The 17,608-nt window shown below is 47.2% G+C and overlaps 1 protein-coding gene across 2 annotated transcripts in view; it reads left to right on the forward strand.

Annotated features, from left to right (window-relative positions):
• The window catches only part of TTN1 (ARM repeat superfamily protein), a 130,211-nt gene that overhangs the window by 23,239 nt on the left and 89,364 nt on the right, over positions 1 to 17,608 (forward strand). For both annotated transcript variants that reach the window (XM_086492562.1, XM_086492561.1), the window contains exons 5-6: positions 14,825 to 15,040; positions 15,137 to 15,253. In XM_086492562.1, the coding sequence (XP_086348688.1) occupies positions 14,825 to 15,040; positions 15,137 to 15,253 (333 nt within the window). The remainder of the gene's footprint in view (positions 1 to 14,824; positions 15,041 to 15,136; positions 15,254 to 17,608) is intronic.

Consider the following 17,608-nt stretch of genomic DNA (forward strand, 5'->3'; position numbering starts at 1 on the left):
CATCAATAATGTCGTCCACCACAAACGCGTATTTCCTTTCAAGAAAGTGGCAGCATTACGAACTTTCAAAGCCTTAGTAAAATTCCCCCTTGCATACGCAGTATCAAACTGTTGGAGGAAAGTGAGAGCCTTGTCTTGTCTACAAACCATTGAAAGTGTCAAATTTCACAGCTGCACCACCTTCTTTGTATGGTTTCGGCTTGTCCAACACTGTTAAATTGTCATAGGGAAGTGTTTGCAACATGGATACAGTGCTACCTTGGCCATTAGCATTCTCGCTTCCTGATGCCATATATGCCTATTGATTGGAAAAACCGGCCATAGCAAACTTGCCATGTGGCATCCCAAACTGGTTTGAGTACTCTGAAACCCTGGCTGTAAGCCTATATTACCACACATGGGGATTGGCATCATGCCTTGCATACCCCCAAAGACTGTTCCTGGCATGTACTGCTGATTTCCAGGCGCATAACGAGCCATGCTTTGAAACCATAGTTACCCGAAACACGGAAGAGGAACGGCAACCGGTTCCCCGCGGAACAAAGGAATGCCCGAGGGGTCCGAAACGGGAACGATGCGGAACGGGAGGCATAAAAAACATCCAAACAATGCAATTGTTAGCTCTATTTGTCTAAATACAAGTAGTATGAGACCATGGATTATGTGAGAGAGAGGGGGAGAGGGAGAAGAAGAGAGCTTGAGCCTTAAACCTCGTAGACTTGAAAGTTGAGACAACTCGGGAGATTCTCGAATCTTCAGTGGCAAATGTGTTTCATGTAGGCTCAACTCCTTAAGAGCTTGAGAGAGAAAGACAGGTAGGAAGAGGGAGAGAGCTTGAGAGACTATGAGAGAAAGATACATAAGAGCTTGAGACTTGAGAGTGGGAGCTTGAGATAGTAGATGCATAATGGCAACCTTGTGCATTGTCACTTGTGAAGGTAAGGGATGGGGTGGGGGGAGGGTGCAATTCTGCCCCCAAATTTTGGCCATTTTTTATTGCTGCCCAGTCGTTCCGGCGGCCCCGTTCCGAGCCGTTCCATGTGATCCTCCACCCCCCGAACGCCGTTCCAGCGTTCCACATCCCTAGAATCCCGTTCCCTGGTAACTATGTTCCACTTTCAAAATACACAGGATGTACTGTGGGTGGTGGAAATACCTGATGCATAGCCTAGAAAGTAGTTCCGTGTCCTTTTAGACCAATAATTGGACGCTCAAAGGTGGCTGGCTGAATTGGAATAGCATGAGGAATCGGTGTCTTAGCCACCTGTTCATGGACAGAAAAGGTTTTCCTTGGAACCCCAACTGACTTTGCAACATGTGCATGCTCCTTGCCTTGCTGGGACAGATTAGGAACCTAGGCTTGAGCCTCAATGGGCTCTATTGGATGAGAAAGCTACCTTCCGTATTGTGACACTTGTGGAGCTTGGAGAAACTCCATAAACCTGGGATTCTACACCAACCAAGTAAACACATTCACAACAGCTACCAACTGTGTCTGGAACGCATCCTCGTGTAGTTGCCCAGTCATTAATCCTTGAACCTGTGGCGCATTCTCATCAATAAAAGGTACAGACAGTGGTGGCTGTGAACTCTTGCCAACCACATACTCTGGAGGAACAGCCTGTCTGTCTTGTGAAGAGGAACTCTCTTCTCTGGTGTCATTTGTCTTGTCAGCCATAGTGGAATTCCAAATATTTGTGCTTTATGTCTTCGCCCAAAACAGACCAAGGGTCTCACGTCTTGAGGAAAAAGTGATGCTGTCCTGGCAATGGAAACATGAAACCGGCCAGTAGCCTCACCAAAGGGCGGTGTAGCCTGCTACAGTGTCACTTCACAGGACAGGCAGTTGGACAGTTAGCTACAGTTGGTCTGGTTCACATTGGACGGACCCTTTGGCTGGGAGTGACTCGTGGCAAGGTACCTACGGTGGTCTAGTGGACGTCGTGGCCAGGTCACCACCACCACTCAGTTTGGAGATAGACTTAGCTGGCTGGACATTTATGGGCCGTTGGTGGCTCCTATGGTTGTACATATCAGTAGTCGTTTTGGGATAGTTCTAGCTTATCTTGCACGGAGTCGTCTAGAGAGTCTTACACAGAGCACTGCTTCACCATCGCTGCACATCTGAGCCTCGACACCCATTTGTACCTGTGAGTCCTGGGCTGGAGCGGAGTGTGCTGCCACGCCAGAGTCTGTACAAGGTTCTTGGAGCTAGTCGAGTCCACATGTTCTGGTCCACTGTTGTGTCTCTGTTGTTATCCATTGTTTCTGTGTTGTTATCCGTTGTTTCTGTGTTTCATTCTGTTTGAGAGAGTTTTCATTTGTTGAGTGAGATTGTCACGCACATTGCACTGGGGACACCCACACTGTAGAGAGCACGACACATTATCTGCGCTACAGGTGCTCTCATTTTGGCGATCACGGTGGGACCTCAACTGAAGTCTCACTCTGTTGAGTAGCTGGGTTCTTCGCTTCGCCTGTGCAGTCTAAGTCTCTCGCCTTGCTGGTCTGGTCCCCTCTCGCCCTGGTCCAGCTTGCCCTCGTCTCTGGTCTAGACCCCTCGACCCTGGTCTAGCTGGTCTAGTCACTTGTCTGGTCTAGACCCTGGTCTAGTCCTCCTCGTCCCTGGTCCATCTGGTCTAGACACTCGTCTGGTCTAGTATGGTCTAGTAGAGTCTAGACCAGTCTTCAGCCAGTTCAAGGTTTCTTGCCCAAAGCTTGGTTGGCTTGGAGGTCACTGTATGACACATACAAGGAGGTCAGTTGAGCGTCAAAGCCCACTACTGAGCCCTCTGAAGTACTATCACAGAAGACGACCTTTGACACCTTGTAGAAATCCTTCAACCTCATCACCTATACCTCCACATATCACATCACCCATTCCTTCATCAGGTTCCCCATCTTCGCGATCACCTTCTCCGGAAAAGCTCTCTCCTATTCTTCTACAACAAGCTACTGTGCAACAGACTCAGCAAGAAATCATGGAGCCACTAGCTAGTGTTTTGGCCAAGGTGAACATCAAGTTCCCTACATTCAAAGGGCTGTCTTCAGAAGATGCTGACGACCATACCAGAAGATTTGTATCTCTCTGTAGGGGACGTGGGCTGAACAGAGAAGATGCTTACTTGGTACTATTTCCATCCACCCTGGATGGCCTAGCAGATAAATGGTACAGCCAATTTGCAGAGAACCATTTTGCAACTTGGGCAGCCTTAAGACAGCAGTTCTGTGCAGCTTTCAGGCCAGGTGACTACTAGGAGAAGGTATTGGATGAGTTGGCCAACATGGTGCTCAAACCTGAGGAGACTTTTGCGGAGCTTATGACGAAAACTAAGTCGCTGGTGGCCAAGCTTCCCCAACAACCCGGTGAATTCATGATTAAAAAGTGGGTGGAGAAGGCGCTTCCCAAAACTTCTCAGCAAAAACTCCGAGAGAGTCTCCGACCCGACGCCACTCTCGACGAGTTCATCGCAGCTGCTACTAGAATAGAGGGAGCAAGGAAGCTCTTCAACAACTCTCTTCAAATAGATACTTCCTCTGTGTTCTCGGAAGGTAGTCCTACTGATCCTTTAACTTCTTTACGTAGGGAACTGGAAGCCCTAAAGCTACAACGAGCTCTTCAAGAGGAGAGGTCCTTCTCTCTTAGACAAGAGAAGCCTACACATAATGAGGCATTTAAACAGATTAAGCGCGAGTTAGAAGAGCTCAAGTGTCAGCAAGAGACTAAGGCTATGGTTTGGTGTAGCTCATGCCGCTCTCCAGGGCACCCACCACAGGAATGCCCCCTTCGGTTTTACTGCCACTTCTGTGAAAAAGCTGGACATGAGGATAAAGATTGTTACTACCTCAAGGGATTGCGTCAAATACAACAAAATCTTGGTCCTTCTCTCCAACAAGGGTTAGCACCTGCATCCAACATGGTCTCACCCTACGGCCATCAAAACCAGTTGCCTCCTCTGCTGACAACACCCCCTATGCAGCAAGGTATGCACAACAACTTTGCACCCCACAGTTTTTACCATGCCAGTACTCCCTCAGTTCCCCAAAGTTTCTACACCTCAGCCTCAAATTCCATGCAGCAACCACCTCGTCCCCCGTTTCGTCCTTCCAATCGGCCCATACTCTGCTACAAATGCGGAGAATATGGGCATTATCAGAGCAAGTGTCCTTTACCCGAGGGGTCCCCTCCTTGTCGTCATTGCCCTGATTCGAAGGATCACTACAGTAAAGATTGTCCCAAGCAAAGGGCATCCACGTCTTCAGGCTCGACTCAGAACCAGCCCGAATTCTCCTTTCCGAAGATAAATTTGATTACTGTGAACACCGTGCCTCAACCTTCACCTGCTACTCATGTGGTTAAGCCTCTGCAAATGGAGGAGCCTGCTGGTGTCCTTAATCGGGCACAAAGAGCAGCTCTTGGTCTCAGTCTACCCACAGGTCCACCTCGCCAGTCTCCACTTCCTCACTCTGGTCTACCTGACCCAAAGGACAAGTCCTTCCCAATTGCTCAGAGCAAACCAACTTCCTTGTGATCTGACATTGATGGAGCCTTCTTAGAAGCAGTGGCTGATTTGGAACAGATTAAGGTCACAAAAGGAGCCCAGTTCGAAGGCGCCAAGCCCACAACAGAAGCCATCTTGAAAAATACTTTTCAGCAGGTGTCACTATACGACATGCTAAGGCTTGATGCAACACTTAGAAGTGACACCTTGTTAGTCATTCAGTCTCTGTACCCTGGGGCTGGGCCTAGTGGCGGGCACCTCCTTGTACAGCCCTCAGAGTCCTATTTGATTTCATATCCATCTGCTCCCCTCACCGATTATAAAAGTCCTCGCCTCACTGTATCTATTCTTGGGCACCAGCTATCCGGCGTCATCGTTGATGGAGGATCTGGAATCAATTTGATGCACGAATTCACTATGATGGCCTTAGGTCTAAAGCCTACCCGACCTGCTCCTTTCACTGTTACATTGGCTGATCAGAGAACAGTCTACCCAGTGGGCATAGTCGACAAGGTGCCTCTGAAGGTACAAGATTTCACTTTTAACTTGGATTTTGTGGTAGTTAATCTTCCTCTGGTAGAGGGGGGTTATCCCTTGCTGATTGGTAGGCCATGGCTGCGACATACGAAAGCACTTCACGACTGGGGAACCGACGCCATGTGGATACACACTCCTAGCTCTCCTATGCAACAAATTCGTCTCGAAGGAGGTATGGATCCGGTTGTTCAGCATAGCTCTTTGTCAGTAGAGTCCAACCCTGACTTGGACCAGCCGGTCCCTCCCGATAGGTCCGATGAAGACTTACTGCAGTGGTTAGAAGCCACCTCTTCGATGCAATGCTATGTAGTCTCTCTTCAACCTTTGCCAACAGATTCACCCTATCCCCCTGATCCTACATCTGAAGCTACACCTGAGACCAAGAATCCCAGTCAGCCAAGTGAGCCAGAACCACGTGGACCAAGTGGACCAGTCTCAAGTGAGTCAGAACCAAGTGGACCGGTCTCTGGGGCCCATCCTTCAGAGGGTCCCTTGATGGAAACCGTCGGCCTGGGTGAGCCTATAACCCACCATAGAAGGGGAAAAAAGTCTCCCTTGCAAGAGTTGGCCAACACCCCAGCTCCCTCCTTAGCCTCTATCCATCTGACTCTCCACCCATGCCGGAGCACTTTGAGGTATCTGAGGATTTACCATTTGCAGAGCTTCCATCAGGTTGGTTGCAGGAAGAGTATGCTGATTTCAACATTGATCAGACGCCAGCTCATAATGTCCAAAGGCTAACAGAGGCGGCACAATCTTCTCCACCTGACGCAGCCTCGACCACTGCACCGCCTGACCCAGTCAGAGAGGTCAACCTAGGAGGCCCTGACAGCCATCAGCCCATCTTATTAGCCACTTGGTTATGGGATCACCCCGCTCTACTCGACCTGGTAATCTCCTTCGTGCGCTCTTTCAAAGATGTGTTTGCCTGGTCTTACCACGATTTAGAAGGAATCCCAGCAGAGCTAGGAGTCCACACAATTCCTCTGGTCGAGGGGGCTAAGCCGGTCAGAGGACGTGCTTACAAACTGAATCCGAAGTATGCAGAAGCAGTCAAAATCGAGTTGGAAAAGATGCAAGAAGCAGGTATTATTGTACCAGTAGAGCACTCAGAATGGTTGTCTCCTATGGTTATTGCCCCAAAGAAGCAGTCCAACAAAATTCGAGTTTGTGTCGACTATCGGGCTCTGAATAAGGTCACAATCCCGGATGGATTTCCGACACCTTTTACTGAGAGAGTCCTCGAAGATGTCGCTGGCCATGTACTGTATAGCTTTATGGACGGGTTCAGCGGCTACAATCAGTTAGGAATACATCCTGACGACCAAATCAAAACAGCTTTTGTGACTCCTTGGGGTATTTTCATCTACACTAGGATGTCTTTTGGGCTTAAAAATGCACCGCCTTCTTTCAATCGCATAGTATATCTCATCTTTTGTCCTCTGCTTACTGATCACCTTCGCATATTCATGGATGACTTTTCCACCTTCTCGGGTGCTCAGTGTTCGACCCCAGTAGAAAATCTAAAGGAGCATCTTGCTCAGCTCTCTGCAGTCTTCCTCAGGTGCAGAGAGGCACGTTTGAAGCTCAATCCAAACAAATGTCATTTTTTGGTCACAGAGGGCACACTGTTGGGCCATGTGGTGTCTGCTCAAGGTTTGGCACTGGACCCAGAGAAGATAGTGGCCATCTTGAAGTTACCTCCTCCCATAAATCCCAAAGGTGTTCAGAGCTTTGTGGGCCACACCGGCTATCATCGCAGGTTCATACGTATGTATGCACAGGTGGCTCAACCATTGACCCGGCTCACCAGTGCTGGTGTTCCCTTCCGGTGGTCAACACCCGAGGCCGAAGCATTTGCATACCTCAAAAAACGTCTCACTGAAGCGCCTATTCTAGTTGCCCCGGATTGGGCCCTACCTTTTCATGTACATACAGATGCCAGTCTGCTGGCTGTGGGTGCTGTGCTGACTCAGCCTAGCAAAGAGTTCAACTTGGATCGCCCTGTACATTATGCAAGTCGCCTGCTCAACAAAGCAGAGCGAAACTATAGCACCACAGAGAGGGAAGGATTGGCTATAGTGTATGCTCTACACAAATTTCGTCACTATTTGCTAGGGGTCCACTTCACAGTTATCACTGATCACCATGCCTTGCGCTATCTGCTTAATAAGCCACAGGTTGCAGGTTGAGTATGGCGATGGCTCCTCCTATTCCAGGAGTTTGATTTTGAAGTGGTACTCCGTCCTGGTAAGCATCATGTAATGGCTGACCACCTCTCTCGCATTTACACAGGCGAAGAAGCTACCGGGATTGCGGATGACTTTCCAGATAGCAGTCTTTTTAAAATAGATACAACATCGGAATGGTACGGCGAGGTCCTATATTTTCTATCTACTGGGCTGTACCCGGAGAGGGCATCCCCACTGCAAAAGAGGAGATTGCTGTTGAAGTCCAGGCCTTTCACTCTGATCGGGGGCCAGCTCTACAAGGCGGGACCAGATGGTGTTCTGAAGCGTTGTGTCTCACCTCATGAGGTGGAGCATATTCTGGAGGATGCCCACAATGGTCCCACTGGTGGCCATTACCCTGGTCACATCACTGCTCAGAAGATACTACAGAGTGGTCTGTGGTGGCCCTACATTTTTAAGGATGCAATAGCATATTCTAAGGTTTGTGATGTGTGCCAGAGATGTGGGCCGAAGCCGAGTAAGCAATCCAACCGCCCTTTGCAGGTCTCGATGGCGTGGCTACCTTATGAGAGATGGGGTTTGGACTTTGTGGGACCAATATATCCCTCGGCTCAACCAGGTAATCGTAAATATCTGCTAGTGGCTACTGACTATGCAACAAAGTGGGCAGAGGTACTAGCGACAGTGGGTTGCACCAGCAATACAGTGGCCAAATTTTTATATGAAAATATTTTATGCAGATTTGGATGTCCCTTAGAGATCACCAGTGATAGAGGCACTCATTTTGTCAATAACATGATCTCAAATTTGCTGGCCAATTACAAGATTTTTCATCGCAAGTCGTGCTCTTATTATCCTAGAGCCAATGGACAGGCCGAGAGCACCAACAAGGTTCTGATAGCTCTACTGAGGAAAGCATGTCATCTCCATCCAGCATCGTGGGCTCAGGCTGTGCACGGCACTCTTTGGGCATACCGCACATCTTTCAAAGCAACAACAAATCAAACGCCTTTTCAACTCGCTTTCGGTTTGGAAGCCATAGCTCCATTTGAGTTCAACTCCGGTTCCCCTAGGGTGGGCAATCTGCGTGCAAGTGGGGGCATGGAATCTGCCTCTATCTCCCGTCTCACCTTATTGGATGAAAGCCGCCTGTTAGCTTCTCGTGCTCTGCAAGCGGAACAACTTCGTCGCAAAGCGTGGCATGATCGCCACCTCAGAAAGCCAAAAATAACGCAAGGCACATTGGTGCTACTCTATCAGGCAAAATATTTGAAAAAAGCAAAGAAGCTGGTTCCAGCTTGGCAAGGGCCCTTTAGAGTACAGGAGGTTTTGCCACAGGGGGCTGTCCAGTTAGTCACTTTGGAAGGCGTCCCTTTGCCACTGGTAAATGGCTCCAGAATCAAGTGCTATTACTCCTCTGAGTAAAGGGTATGCAACTTTCCGCCATCTGTAGGTTCGATGGCCCATTTCTCTCCTCCCCTATAGCTTTCCACCAGAATAGATGTTCTGTTACTGTCTCAGTTTTTGCTATGTTTGTAAGTTTCCACCTCTCCTCTAAGATATCTTTTCTCCACTCAGTCCTCCTGGTAATTGAATATTATCGGAACTTCAACAGTTCAGTCGCTCGTCTAATTGTTTCTATCCTAAGTGTTATTTGCAGTCAAATATTAAGGTCCTTCCAAACTGCTGCTATCAGTCAAGCTTCTAGTCAGAGTGTTTTTTTTGTTCAGTTGAGAAAAGTGGAATCTACTTGGGCATTCTGCTTAGACGACTGCTTAGACGACGATTGAGGCTGTCTATATAGAGAATATGGCAGAGTTTTGGCAAAGAACTTTTGATTCCAATTGCCGCAAAAAAAAAAAAAAAACCTTTGGTGCAAATAAACTTTCAGCTTTGCTGCAGAAAGAAAGAAAGGGGGAAAGTACTCTTTGGTGCTCCAAAGCTGGCTACTAATGATCAGTGCAAGCCTTAATACCCTTCTTTATCTGAGTCCTCTCTTCGTACCTGCTCAAAATTATCCTATCTTTGTATCTGCTAGCACTTTGCTACTGTTGTGCTAACTCCCATTAGACCTTAATAAACCCTAGTCTCCCAACCCCTCGCCCCTACCTACTGCGTCCTACCCTTACTTAAACCCCTCTAGCCCCTACCCTCTCCCAGCTTTCCCTCTCGCCCCTACCCTATAACCTCGCTCCCTACCCTCTCCTCTCGCCCCTATCCTAAAACTCGCCCCCTACCCTCTCATACACCCCCTCTCGCCCCTATCCCCCCTCTCTCGCCCCTACCCTCACCTCTCGCCCCCTACCCTCTCCTATCCTCCCCTCTCGCCCCTATCCTAAAACTCGCCCCCTACCCTCTCCTACACCCCCTCTCGCCCCTATCCTAAAACTCGACCCCTACCCTCTCCTATCCTCCCCTCTCGCCCCTATCCAAACATCACGCCCCTACCCTCTCCCGCACTTCTCTCGCCCCTATCCCCCCTCTCGTCCTTATCCTCACCCCTCGCCCCCTACCCTCTCCTCTCCTCTCCTCTCGCCCCCTACCCTCTCCCAGCACCCTCTCGCCCGAACCGCCCTCTTTCGCCTTGTTCGAATTTACCCTACCTTAAATTACTCGCCCAGCCTAACGAGTTAGCCGGAGAAATCTAAATTGTCTGCATCCTACTACTTTTCCATTGGCTACTCAGCGGCTTTGTTTGTCATCCTCTGTTTGTCATCAGACCTCACCTTGGCAGGGGTAGCAAGAAAAAGGTAGAGATGACGAGGAGAAAAGCTCGGGTTGAACAATCAGAGAGCGAAGCAGATGAAGTATCTACAAGCGGCAGCAGCCATGACATAGATGACTTTACCTCCAGTGACCCAAGTGATGAAAGCTACAAAGCAGACTCAGCAGCATCTGAGGATTCAGATGTAAATTCAGAGTCAGGTGCTTCCAGTGATCCAGAGGAACAATCAAAGGTGGCTCAGAAAAAAGAAAAGCCGCAAATTATCACTCATGAGATCAAGAGGCCTGCTTCTTCAAAAAATCGCACAGCATTTTCATTACATTTTCATATGCAGCAACCTCGACCATCTCTCAGTGAGGTGCTTTCGACTGCTCAGCTACGAACTCTGGGTCTCACAGAATTGGCTGATGCAAATCTACCTGATACTATTCCAGCAGAACTGATACATCAACTGCTGAAAAACTTTCCAAAGGTCCGGGGCCACAAGCTAACAGCTACAAGGCTTGGCCATGCCATGGGTATGACCAACTTTCCAGCTGTGAAGTCTACTACTCGCACTTTCTCTTTGTTGCCCAAGGACGCGACAATTCAAGCATGTAAAGAGCTATTGAGCTCGGATCACCCAAATTATGAGCGAAACAGACGGCTTCTCGCAATCTTCAGGTATTACTTTCTGGCTCGGGATGCCAAAGAAGACAAGGTACAAACAGATATTCTCACTACATTCTCCCACTGCGACGAGCTATACTGTTTAATCCACACTATCCCATGTGGATTCCACCAAATTCTCTTCAGCTCTCTGCAGTCTAGGGCTAAAAGATTTCGGGCCCAAGTGCAGTCTGTGCAGTTAACTTTTAGATGTTTTGCGGCGCCTCTCTTGGCATGGATCATAAACATACCTATCAACATAAATGAAGTGGATGAGGAATAGGGAACCTCGAAAGGGAAAAGGAAACCCGTGAGCATGCAAGTAGACCCCACAGTCACCAAGAAAAAGAAGATCAAGGCGAAAGTGATGAAGGATACAGTGAAGTCTCTACTCTCCTTGCCAGTTTCTGAGAGACAGCAGACTAGGGTACATCTTCAGCGTCATACGTCCACTGCTACACCTGGTTCTGCTGTGCCGACACCAGTGTCTACTGCCGCTCCTCAAGTGAGGATGGTCACTTCACCTATACAGGATCCTCTTCCTTCTTCTCCCATCTTCACTCATACACCGGTCAACATATCACTCGCTCCACCTACAACAACAATCTCTGAAGCACCTTCTACACTGAGTGTCCCTACTTCTAGCTCGCCGGTTGTTCCACCATCTGCACCTACTTTTAGCTCGCCCGCAATGCCTCATGTGCGCCCTCCAGCATCACATCCATCTGAGGGATCTTCAGGTAGGACCGACTCCACTTCTCTGTTTCAGCTTTCAGAGAAGTTGCTTCAGGACTCCAGAGCTGCTATTGCCACCATCGAGCTAGGCGTGGAGCAGCTAGCTGCAACCCACCAGCATCACTCCGCCACATACGCAGCTATGGAGGGATCCCTGCGAGTTGCCGAGAGTGCCATCGCAGATAGAGATGCAACGATTTTTGCACTACAGCATGCATTGAAGATAAAGTCGAGAATCATTGATGACCTCAAAGCACAGGTGCAAGGATTTCAAGAAATGCTTATGTATGATAACAGGCCTACCCAGGCTACTGTGGGATATGGATGGACTAGGCCAGGGATACAGGTCCAGAGTCCAGCCACCTTTGCAGCGCCAGCAGGTCCCTCTCAGCCCTCTCAGCAGTTCATGGGACACTACCCAGCAGGTCCCTCTCAGCAATCTCAGCAGTTCATGGGACACTACCCAGCAGGTCCCTCTCAGCCCTCTCAGCAGTTCATGGGACACTACCCACAGCCCGAGGTCCAGTACTTCACTCAACAAGAGTCTCAGATCCCGATGCCACACATGCAGAGCGAGAGTGTTCCTTGCTGTGATGGTGCTACTGGTGCACACCGCCATGGTTGCGTTACTAGGCGTCCGGAGTTCACTTCAGGGCAGGTACTCCCATCCGCTGTGCAGCAGATGGCTGGTACAACCACAGGAAATCAAGGTATGCAAAGCACAGGACAGCAACCGCATGGTTACACTATTGATCTGATGGCTCCTCCCGAGCCGGAAGCTTCTGGAGCAGCAGTGGGGACGACCCTTTCCCTCGGGTGACAGGACAGTGCTCTTACCTCATCTTTCATAGTACATATAGTTACTTTTGCAGTTTCATTCAGTTTTGGCTCACCGAGACGGTGACCAGTCTTGTGGCGGGCAACCTGTAGCCTGCTACAGTGTCACTTCACAGGACAGGCAGTTGGACAGCTAGCTACAGTTGGTCTGGTTCACACTGGACGGACCCTTTGGCTGGGAGTGACACGTGGCAGGGTACCTACGGTGGTCTAGTGGACGTCGTGGCCAGGTCACCACCACCACTCAGTTTGGAGATAGACTTAGCTGGCTGGACATTTATGGGCTGTTGGTGGCTCCTATGGTTGTACATATCAGTAGTCGTTTTGGGATAGTTCTAGCTTATCTTGCACGGAGTCGTTTAGAGAGTCTTACACAGAGCACTGCTTCACCATCCCTGCACATCTGAGCCTCGACACCCATTTGTACCTGTGAGTCTTGGGCTGGAGCGGAGTGTGCTGCCACGCCAGAGTCTGTACAAGGTTCTTGGAGCTAGTCGAGTCCACATGTTCTGGTCCACTGTTGTGTCTCTGTTGTTATCCATTGTTTCTGTGTTGTTATCCGTTGTTTCTGTGTTTCATTCTGTTTGAGAGAGTTTTCATTTGTTGAGTGAGATTGTCACGCACATTGCACTGGGGACACCCACACTGTAGAGAGCACGACACATTGTCCGCGCTACAGGCGGTAAACTTTGGCTTTCACCCGATCAATAATTTATTTAACTTAACCTGTACTTACTGACAGAAAGTAACTTTACGAATAAACCCGTGACTCGAATTCACCACTTCAAAACACTTTACAACTTGGTAGCTAGAGCGCTCCCAAGTAGCCAACGACACCCTGTAGGCCCCAAAGACTGCGGCCCCTTTCTGTATTTCTTTATTCTTGTTGCAAATAAATGACCCAAACACTTTTACCTAACTCCCACCAAGCTGTCCAAATCTGTCAAGGGCTGTAATTGCTAGTTTTCGACCCAATTTCGGCACCATAACTGCACCAAAACCCTTGTAGGTGAAAAGTACATGTCTAGGACACTTTCCCTTGCATTTTAGAAGTTTTCTGGTTAGCTGCAGGTCAATTTCAGCATGCTGTAATTCCCTGTTTTGGTCCGTGTCAGGTGCCCAAAGTCCTGTATAAGCACCCCAAGGCTTTCTTGAGGCTCCCGTGGTGTTACCTTGCAGTTTAAGTGCGAAACCCTAAACCTGCAAATAAACACAGCAGGCTGTAATTTTATGTTTTGGATTGTTTTGAGCGGAGCGAACACGTCTACGCGTGTCTGTGGAGCTCCCACAAGCAATGGGACAGTTCCCCGTTGAATCAAACGCGTTTTCACGCGAGAAAACTCTCCGTTTTCGCAATCCTTCGCGATGGAACTGTGAGTCTATTGGCTGCCACCCTGTCACTCCCGAGTTGTTGGTACTGTGGCCCTTGGTATATGAGGGTACCAAAGCTGAGGATAGCATTTTGGTGGCTGTGGCAATGCTTACAGCCACTCCTGCTGCAGGATGGTAACATCACATGGGTGCATTGGCTCAAACAACCATGACCTATGTGCAACAAGGCTCGGGTAGCGGATCTACTATGGCCGCCACCACTTTGGAGATCATGATTCTTCTTTCTTCGGACATTGCTGTTTCCAAGGTCCATGGATAGATCTTTCATGTTCTAACTTGTAAGACGTAAGTGACAAGTATTTAGTACTAAGTACTAAATGCGTATCTTTCATGTTCTAACTTGTAAGACGTAAGGTACAAGTATTTAGTACTAAGTACTAAGGTCTATGTCATGAGTCATATGGTCTATCATGTTCTAACTTCTGAGTTTGAAAACTTCTTGGTTTAGTCTCTCTTGTAGTGTGTAAGACGCATGATTTTTTTTTTGCATCGTACGTTACGTCACCGTACGTCTAATTTTTTTTAGTTCGATTAGTACCACACGTCTTCGTACGTGTACCCCTTGTATGTGACCGTACGTGTCAACCTAGGTTTCAATGAAACTCATTTCCTATATAAGAGCTCAATTCCTATATCAGAACCAATAGATCTGCAAGAGAGGGGTTGTGTAGATGCCCAAAGATTCTAAAGCGAAACATAGCCAGACCTTGGTGCTTCCACTTGTCAATGAGTGCCCAATGCCTTCTTCATATTGCCATATTAGCCCGGAGCCTCATATTGACCAATTGACCATTCATTTCTCATTTATACCTACTAAAGCTAACAGTCTTATGACGAACATTGGTACTCATATCATGGTTCCTCAATTTGATCGCCACCATACCAGATACAAGAGATCGTGCGTGATGGTCATAATTTGACTAAACCAAGAAGAGTCCAGCCTTTTTTCCAATACGCTCATTGTGCGGATGATGCATGGCTCTGTACTTATATCCGAAGGGGATGACAATTATTTTTGTGAACTAGGGGTAGTTAAGGGGCACTTTGTTACCCTGTATTTTAGTACACAGCACTGTAAAAAGATATGAGGTGCGATCTAGACTACTGTCCTTATGGCTGTACTGCATTTAAATGATTGCTGGATTGCTTGACCTTTTCAGTAAGAATGCTCCTATTTACCTGTTGATACTTTCGCCTCTCTTTTTAACCATATTTTCTGGTGATGTCTCTGATGTATTAGTCATGATATCTTACAGGCAGCTGATAGTGTGATTATGCAAAACCTTTCGTCCACATCACACCAGGATTTACCTTTTGGCAGTTCAAGCACTACAGGCCTATCACATATTGCTGGAAATGCAAATGAAAGGGGTGTTAATAGTAACTCTCAGGCTGTGGAAGATGATGACGTTGATATGGTCAATGAGGTTGAGGATATAATTGGGCATTTGCTCACAAGCTTAAAGGATAAGGTCAGAGTTTGGGAAACTTTTTGAAGTGGATTGCTTCAGCTCCAGTGTTTTATTTTGATACCTTTGTTTCATTATTATGTTGTTTTATGTGCACAGGATACAGTTGTGCGGTGGTCAGCAGCAAAAGGAGTTGGAAGAATAACTGGAAGGCTCACTCTAGGTCTTGCTGATGAAATCGTTGCATCTGTTCTAGAGCTTCTCAGTCCAACTCAAGTCTGTAATCTGAGCTAAATTTCATAAATTGTTTGTTTGTACATGTTCTTAATTCATAGTAGTAAACTTACCTTGTTGAATGTGATAAGTTTTGTATTTCATAATTATACTCTAGGTTTTAAGCCCAGATAAGGGGTTGACATGAAGGATCGATAATCTAAGTTTGATTCGATTTTTGTGATGGCATGTGCTTCATGTCCATGGTGTAATGTTGAAGTTCCACATGTTTCTCTAAAATTGGACAATGGTGATCAAGAATAGTTCAACTCTTTATGCAGCTATTTGATTTACTAAGTTTCATCGTCAATAAGATATCACGATTATGCTTTTCATAATGATAAACACATCTTTGGAGATTGAAGAACAGAAGCCTTAAGCTTAAAAAAAGAATAATTGCCCTCAAGTAGGCCTGCAAAACAGACAATGAACAATAAAATGATTAAGTAGACATCGACTCTATGCTTACATGCACTTGACGACTCAAACCATGCACTTAGCACAAAGACACAACTATCAACATCAAGATCTTAGACATGAACCATTATCACCATGACTTATCTAGCCATCACATCTTGATCGCATTGATCTATGGACATGCTACTACTATGTCTTTGGAGCCAAGGTTTGTCTATAGAGTCCAAGAGATTCAGATCTGGAAATTTTGTGAGTTGGAACTCAGGACCTGCATGTTTGGACTAGTGCATCATACAATTTTTCCCAATTTTGGAACCCTCTTGCATAAATGGTTTGTACACACATTTTGACGGATGTTATTACACTTTGGTGGGCATTTGACATTAAAAGCATGCAGATTTAGTTTTGGGGAATTCAATGTGCCAATTCACGTGGCAACCAGATTCTTGGGCTGGGAGGTGTGCAGTATGTTCACCTAGAAACTCCCCTTTCAATTAAATTATATATATGACTTTTAAATGACTTATTTTCAAAATCAGTTGAAGTTATTGCTCGACTCAGGTTTAATAAACATCTTAAGTCCTAACCTCATAATATAAAGGCATGAAGAGAAAACTCTGTGTAAGTATCTGCAAGCGTAAGAAAACCCAACGCTAAAAATTTGGTAGCGTTTTCAAAGTGGAGCAAAATCCCTTTTTTGGCGTTTCCTCGTCTACTTGTGGTACCTCCCTCTGCAGCTTTGTGATGCTCTTGCAGCCGTGTTTTCAGCCACCTTGGTCGGGAAGTTTTGCGGTGGTTCTAGTGTCTCAGCGTCACAGGCTTGGGCACCCCAAGTCTAGAAGTTGTCGCGACATGAGAGAGAGATTCACTAAAAATACTTCACAACTTTAAATCACGGTTCAATTCGAGACGACACGGCCCAGCGTAGTTCCGTGCCCAAAGGTATTGGTCCCAAAACCTGGCGCCCCTTTCGGTATTTCTTTATTATATTAAATCTTGAGCAAAGTACAACTCTCGTAGGGGTCCTCTGCACTCAGACTTTGCGTCCAGATGCTCTGAAGAGTGAGGCCCTTGGGCCCTTTTTATTCTTAAAAGGGATGCCAAAAGCAGAGCCCCAAAAGCAATTAACTCAAAAGAAAACTATTCCCAAAAGCAACTGGTGCTTAAAAGCTACAAACAGCCACCAATGCAATTTGCAAAAATCCATACAGGCTGCCATGTCATCAGCCAGCGCAAAAAGCGGGATTCCGTACAGTTTGCCATGTCAGCCTGACAGCACATTTTGTGGGGGTCCGTACTGCTACCACGCTGCATATTTCTGCCACAGGGTCACTGTGTGTGTGTGTGTGTTGCTAATTGGACTATTTTCTTATTTTTAATGATTAATCTCTTTTTTAAGATATTTTATTATGTGCACTAAGAACTGTTAAAAGATTGTAGCTACAAGAACTGCCATCAGGAACGGACAACTCTGATTTGTCATTTGATGGGTGACGGTAAACATCGCGAAGGAGTTTCCGTAAGTTCGGTGGAAAGGGCCGGGTTATGAGTGCCCCTCATGCGTCACATGATGGGTGACGGGTGCATCAGTAAGGGGGCATTCCGTAGGCTAACGAGGAAATCCGAACCGAGTAAGAAAATACGCGTAAGAACGCAAGCACAAGAATAAAGATGGGTTCAATGATGCTTTTTACGAAAAGCAGGAACAGTCGCGGGAGGGCAGATGTTTTCCCGCGAGGAGTCTGTGTCTGCATTGCATCTGCGTCGTGCCTAGCACCCGGGGACGCCTGGAATGTGTTTGTGTAGCATTGTGTTCATTAACTAAGTGAGTTTTTAGAGTTTGAACAGGTTCACACTTTATTTTATTAAGTGGCCGGTCACTTTTAAGTGACCAGGCCTTTATTAATAAAATAAAGCAAGTCTCTAAAGAGCCAACGCTAA

Source organism: Adiantum capillus-veneris, chromosome 20, assembly GCF_014529385.1.
Source record: "Adiantum capillus-veneris isolate H3 chromosome 20, ASM1452938v2, whole genome shotgun sequence".
Lineage (NCBI taxonomy): Eukaryota > Viridiplantae > Streptophyta > Polypodiopsida > Polypodiales > Pteridaceae > Adiantum > Adiantum capillus-veneris.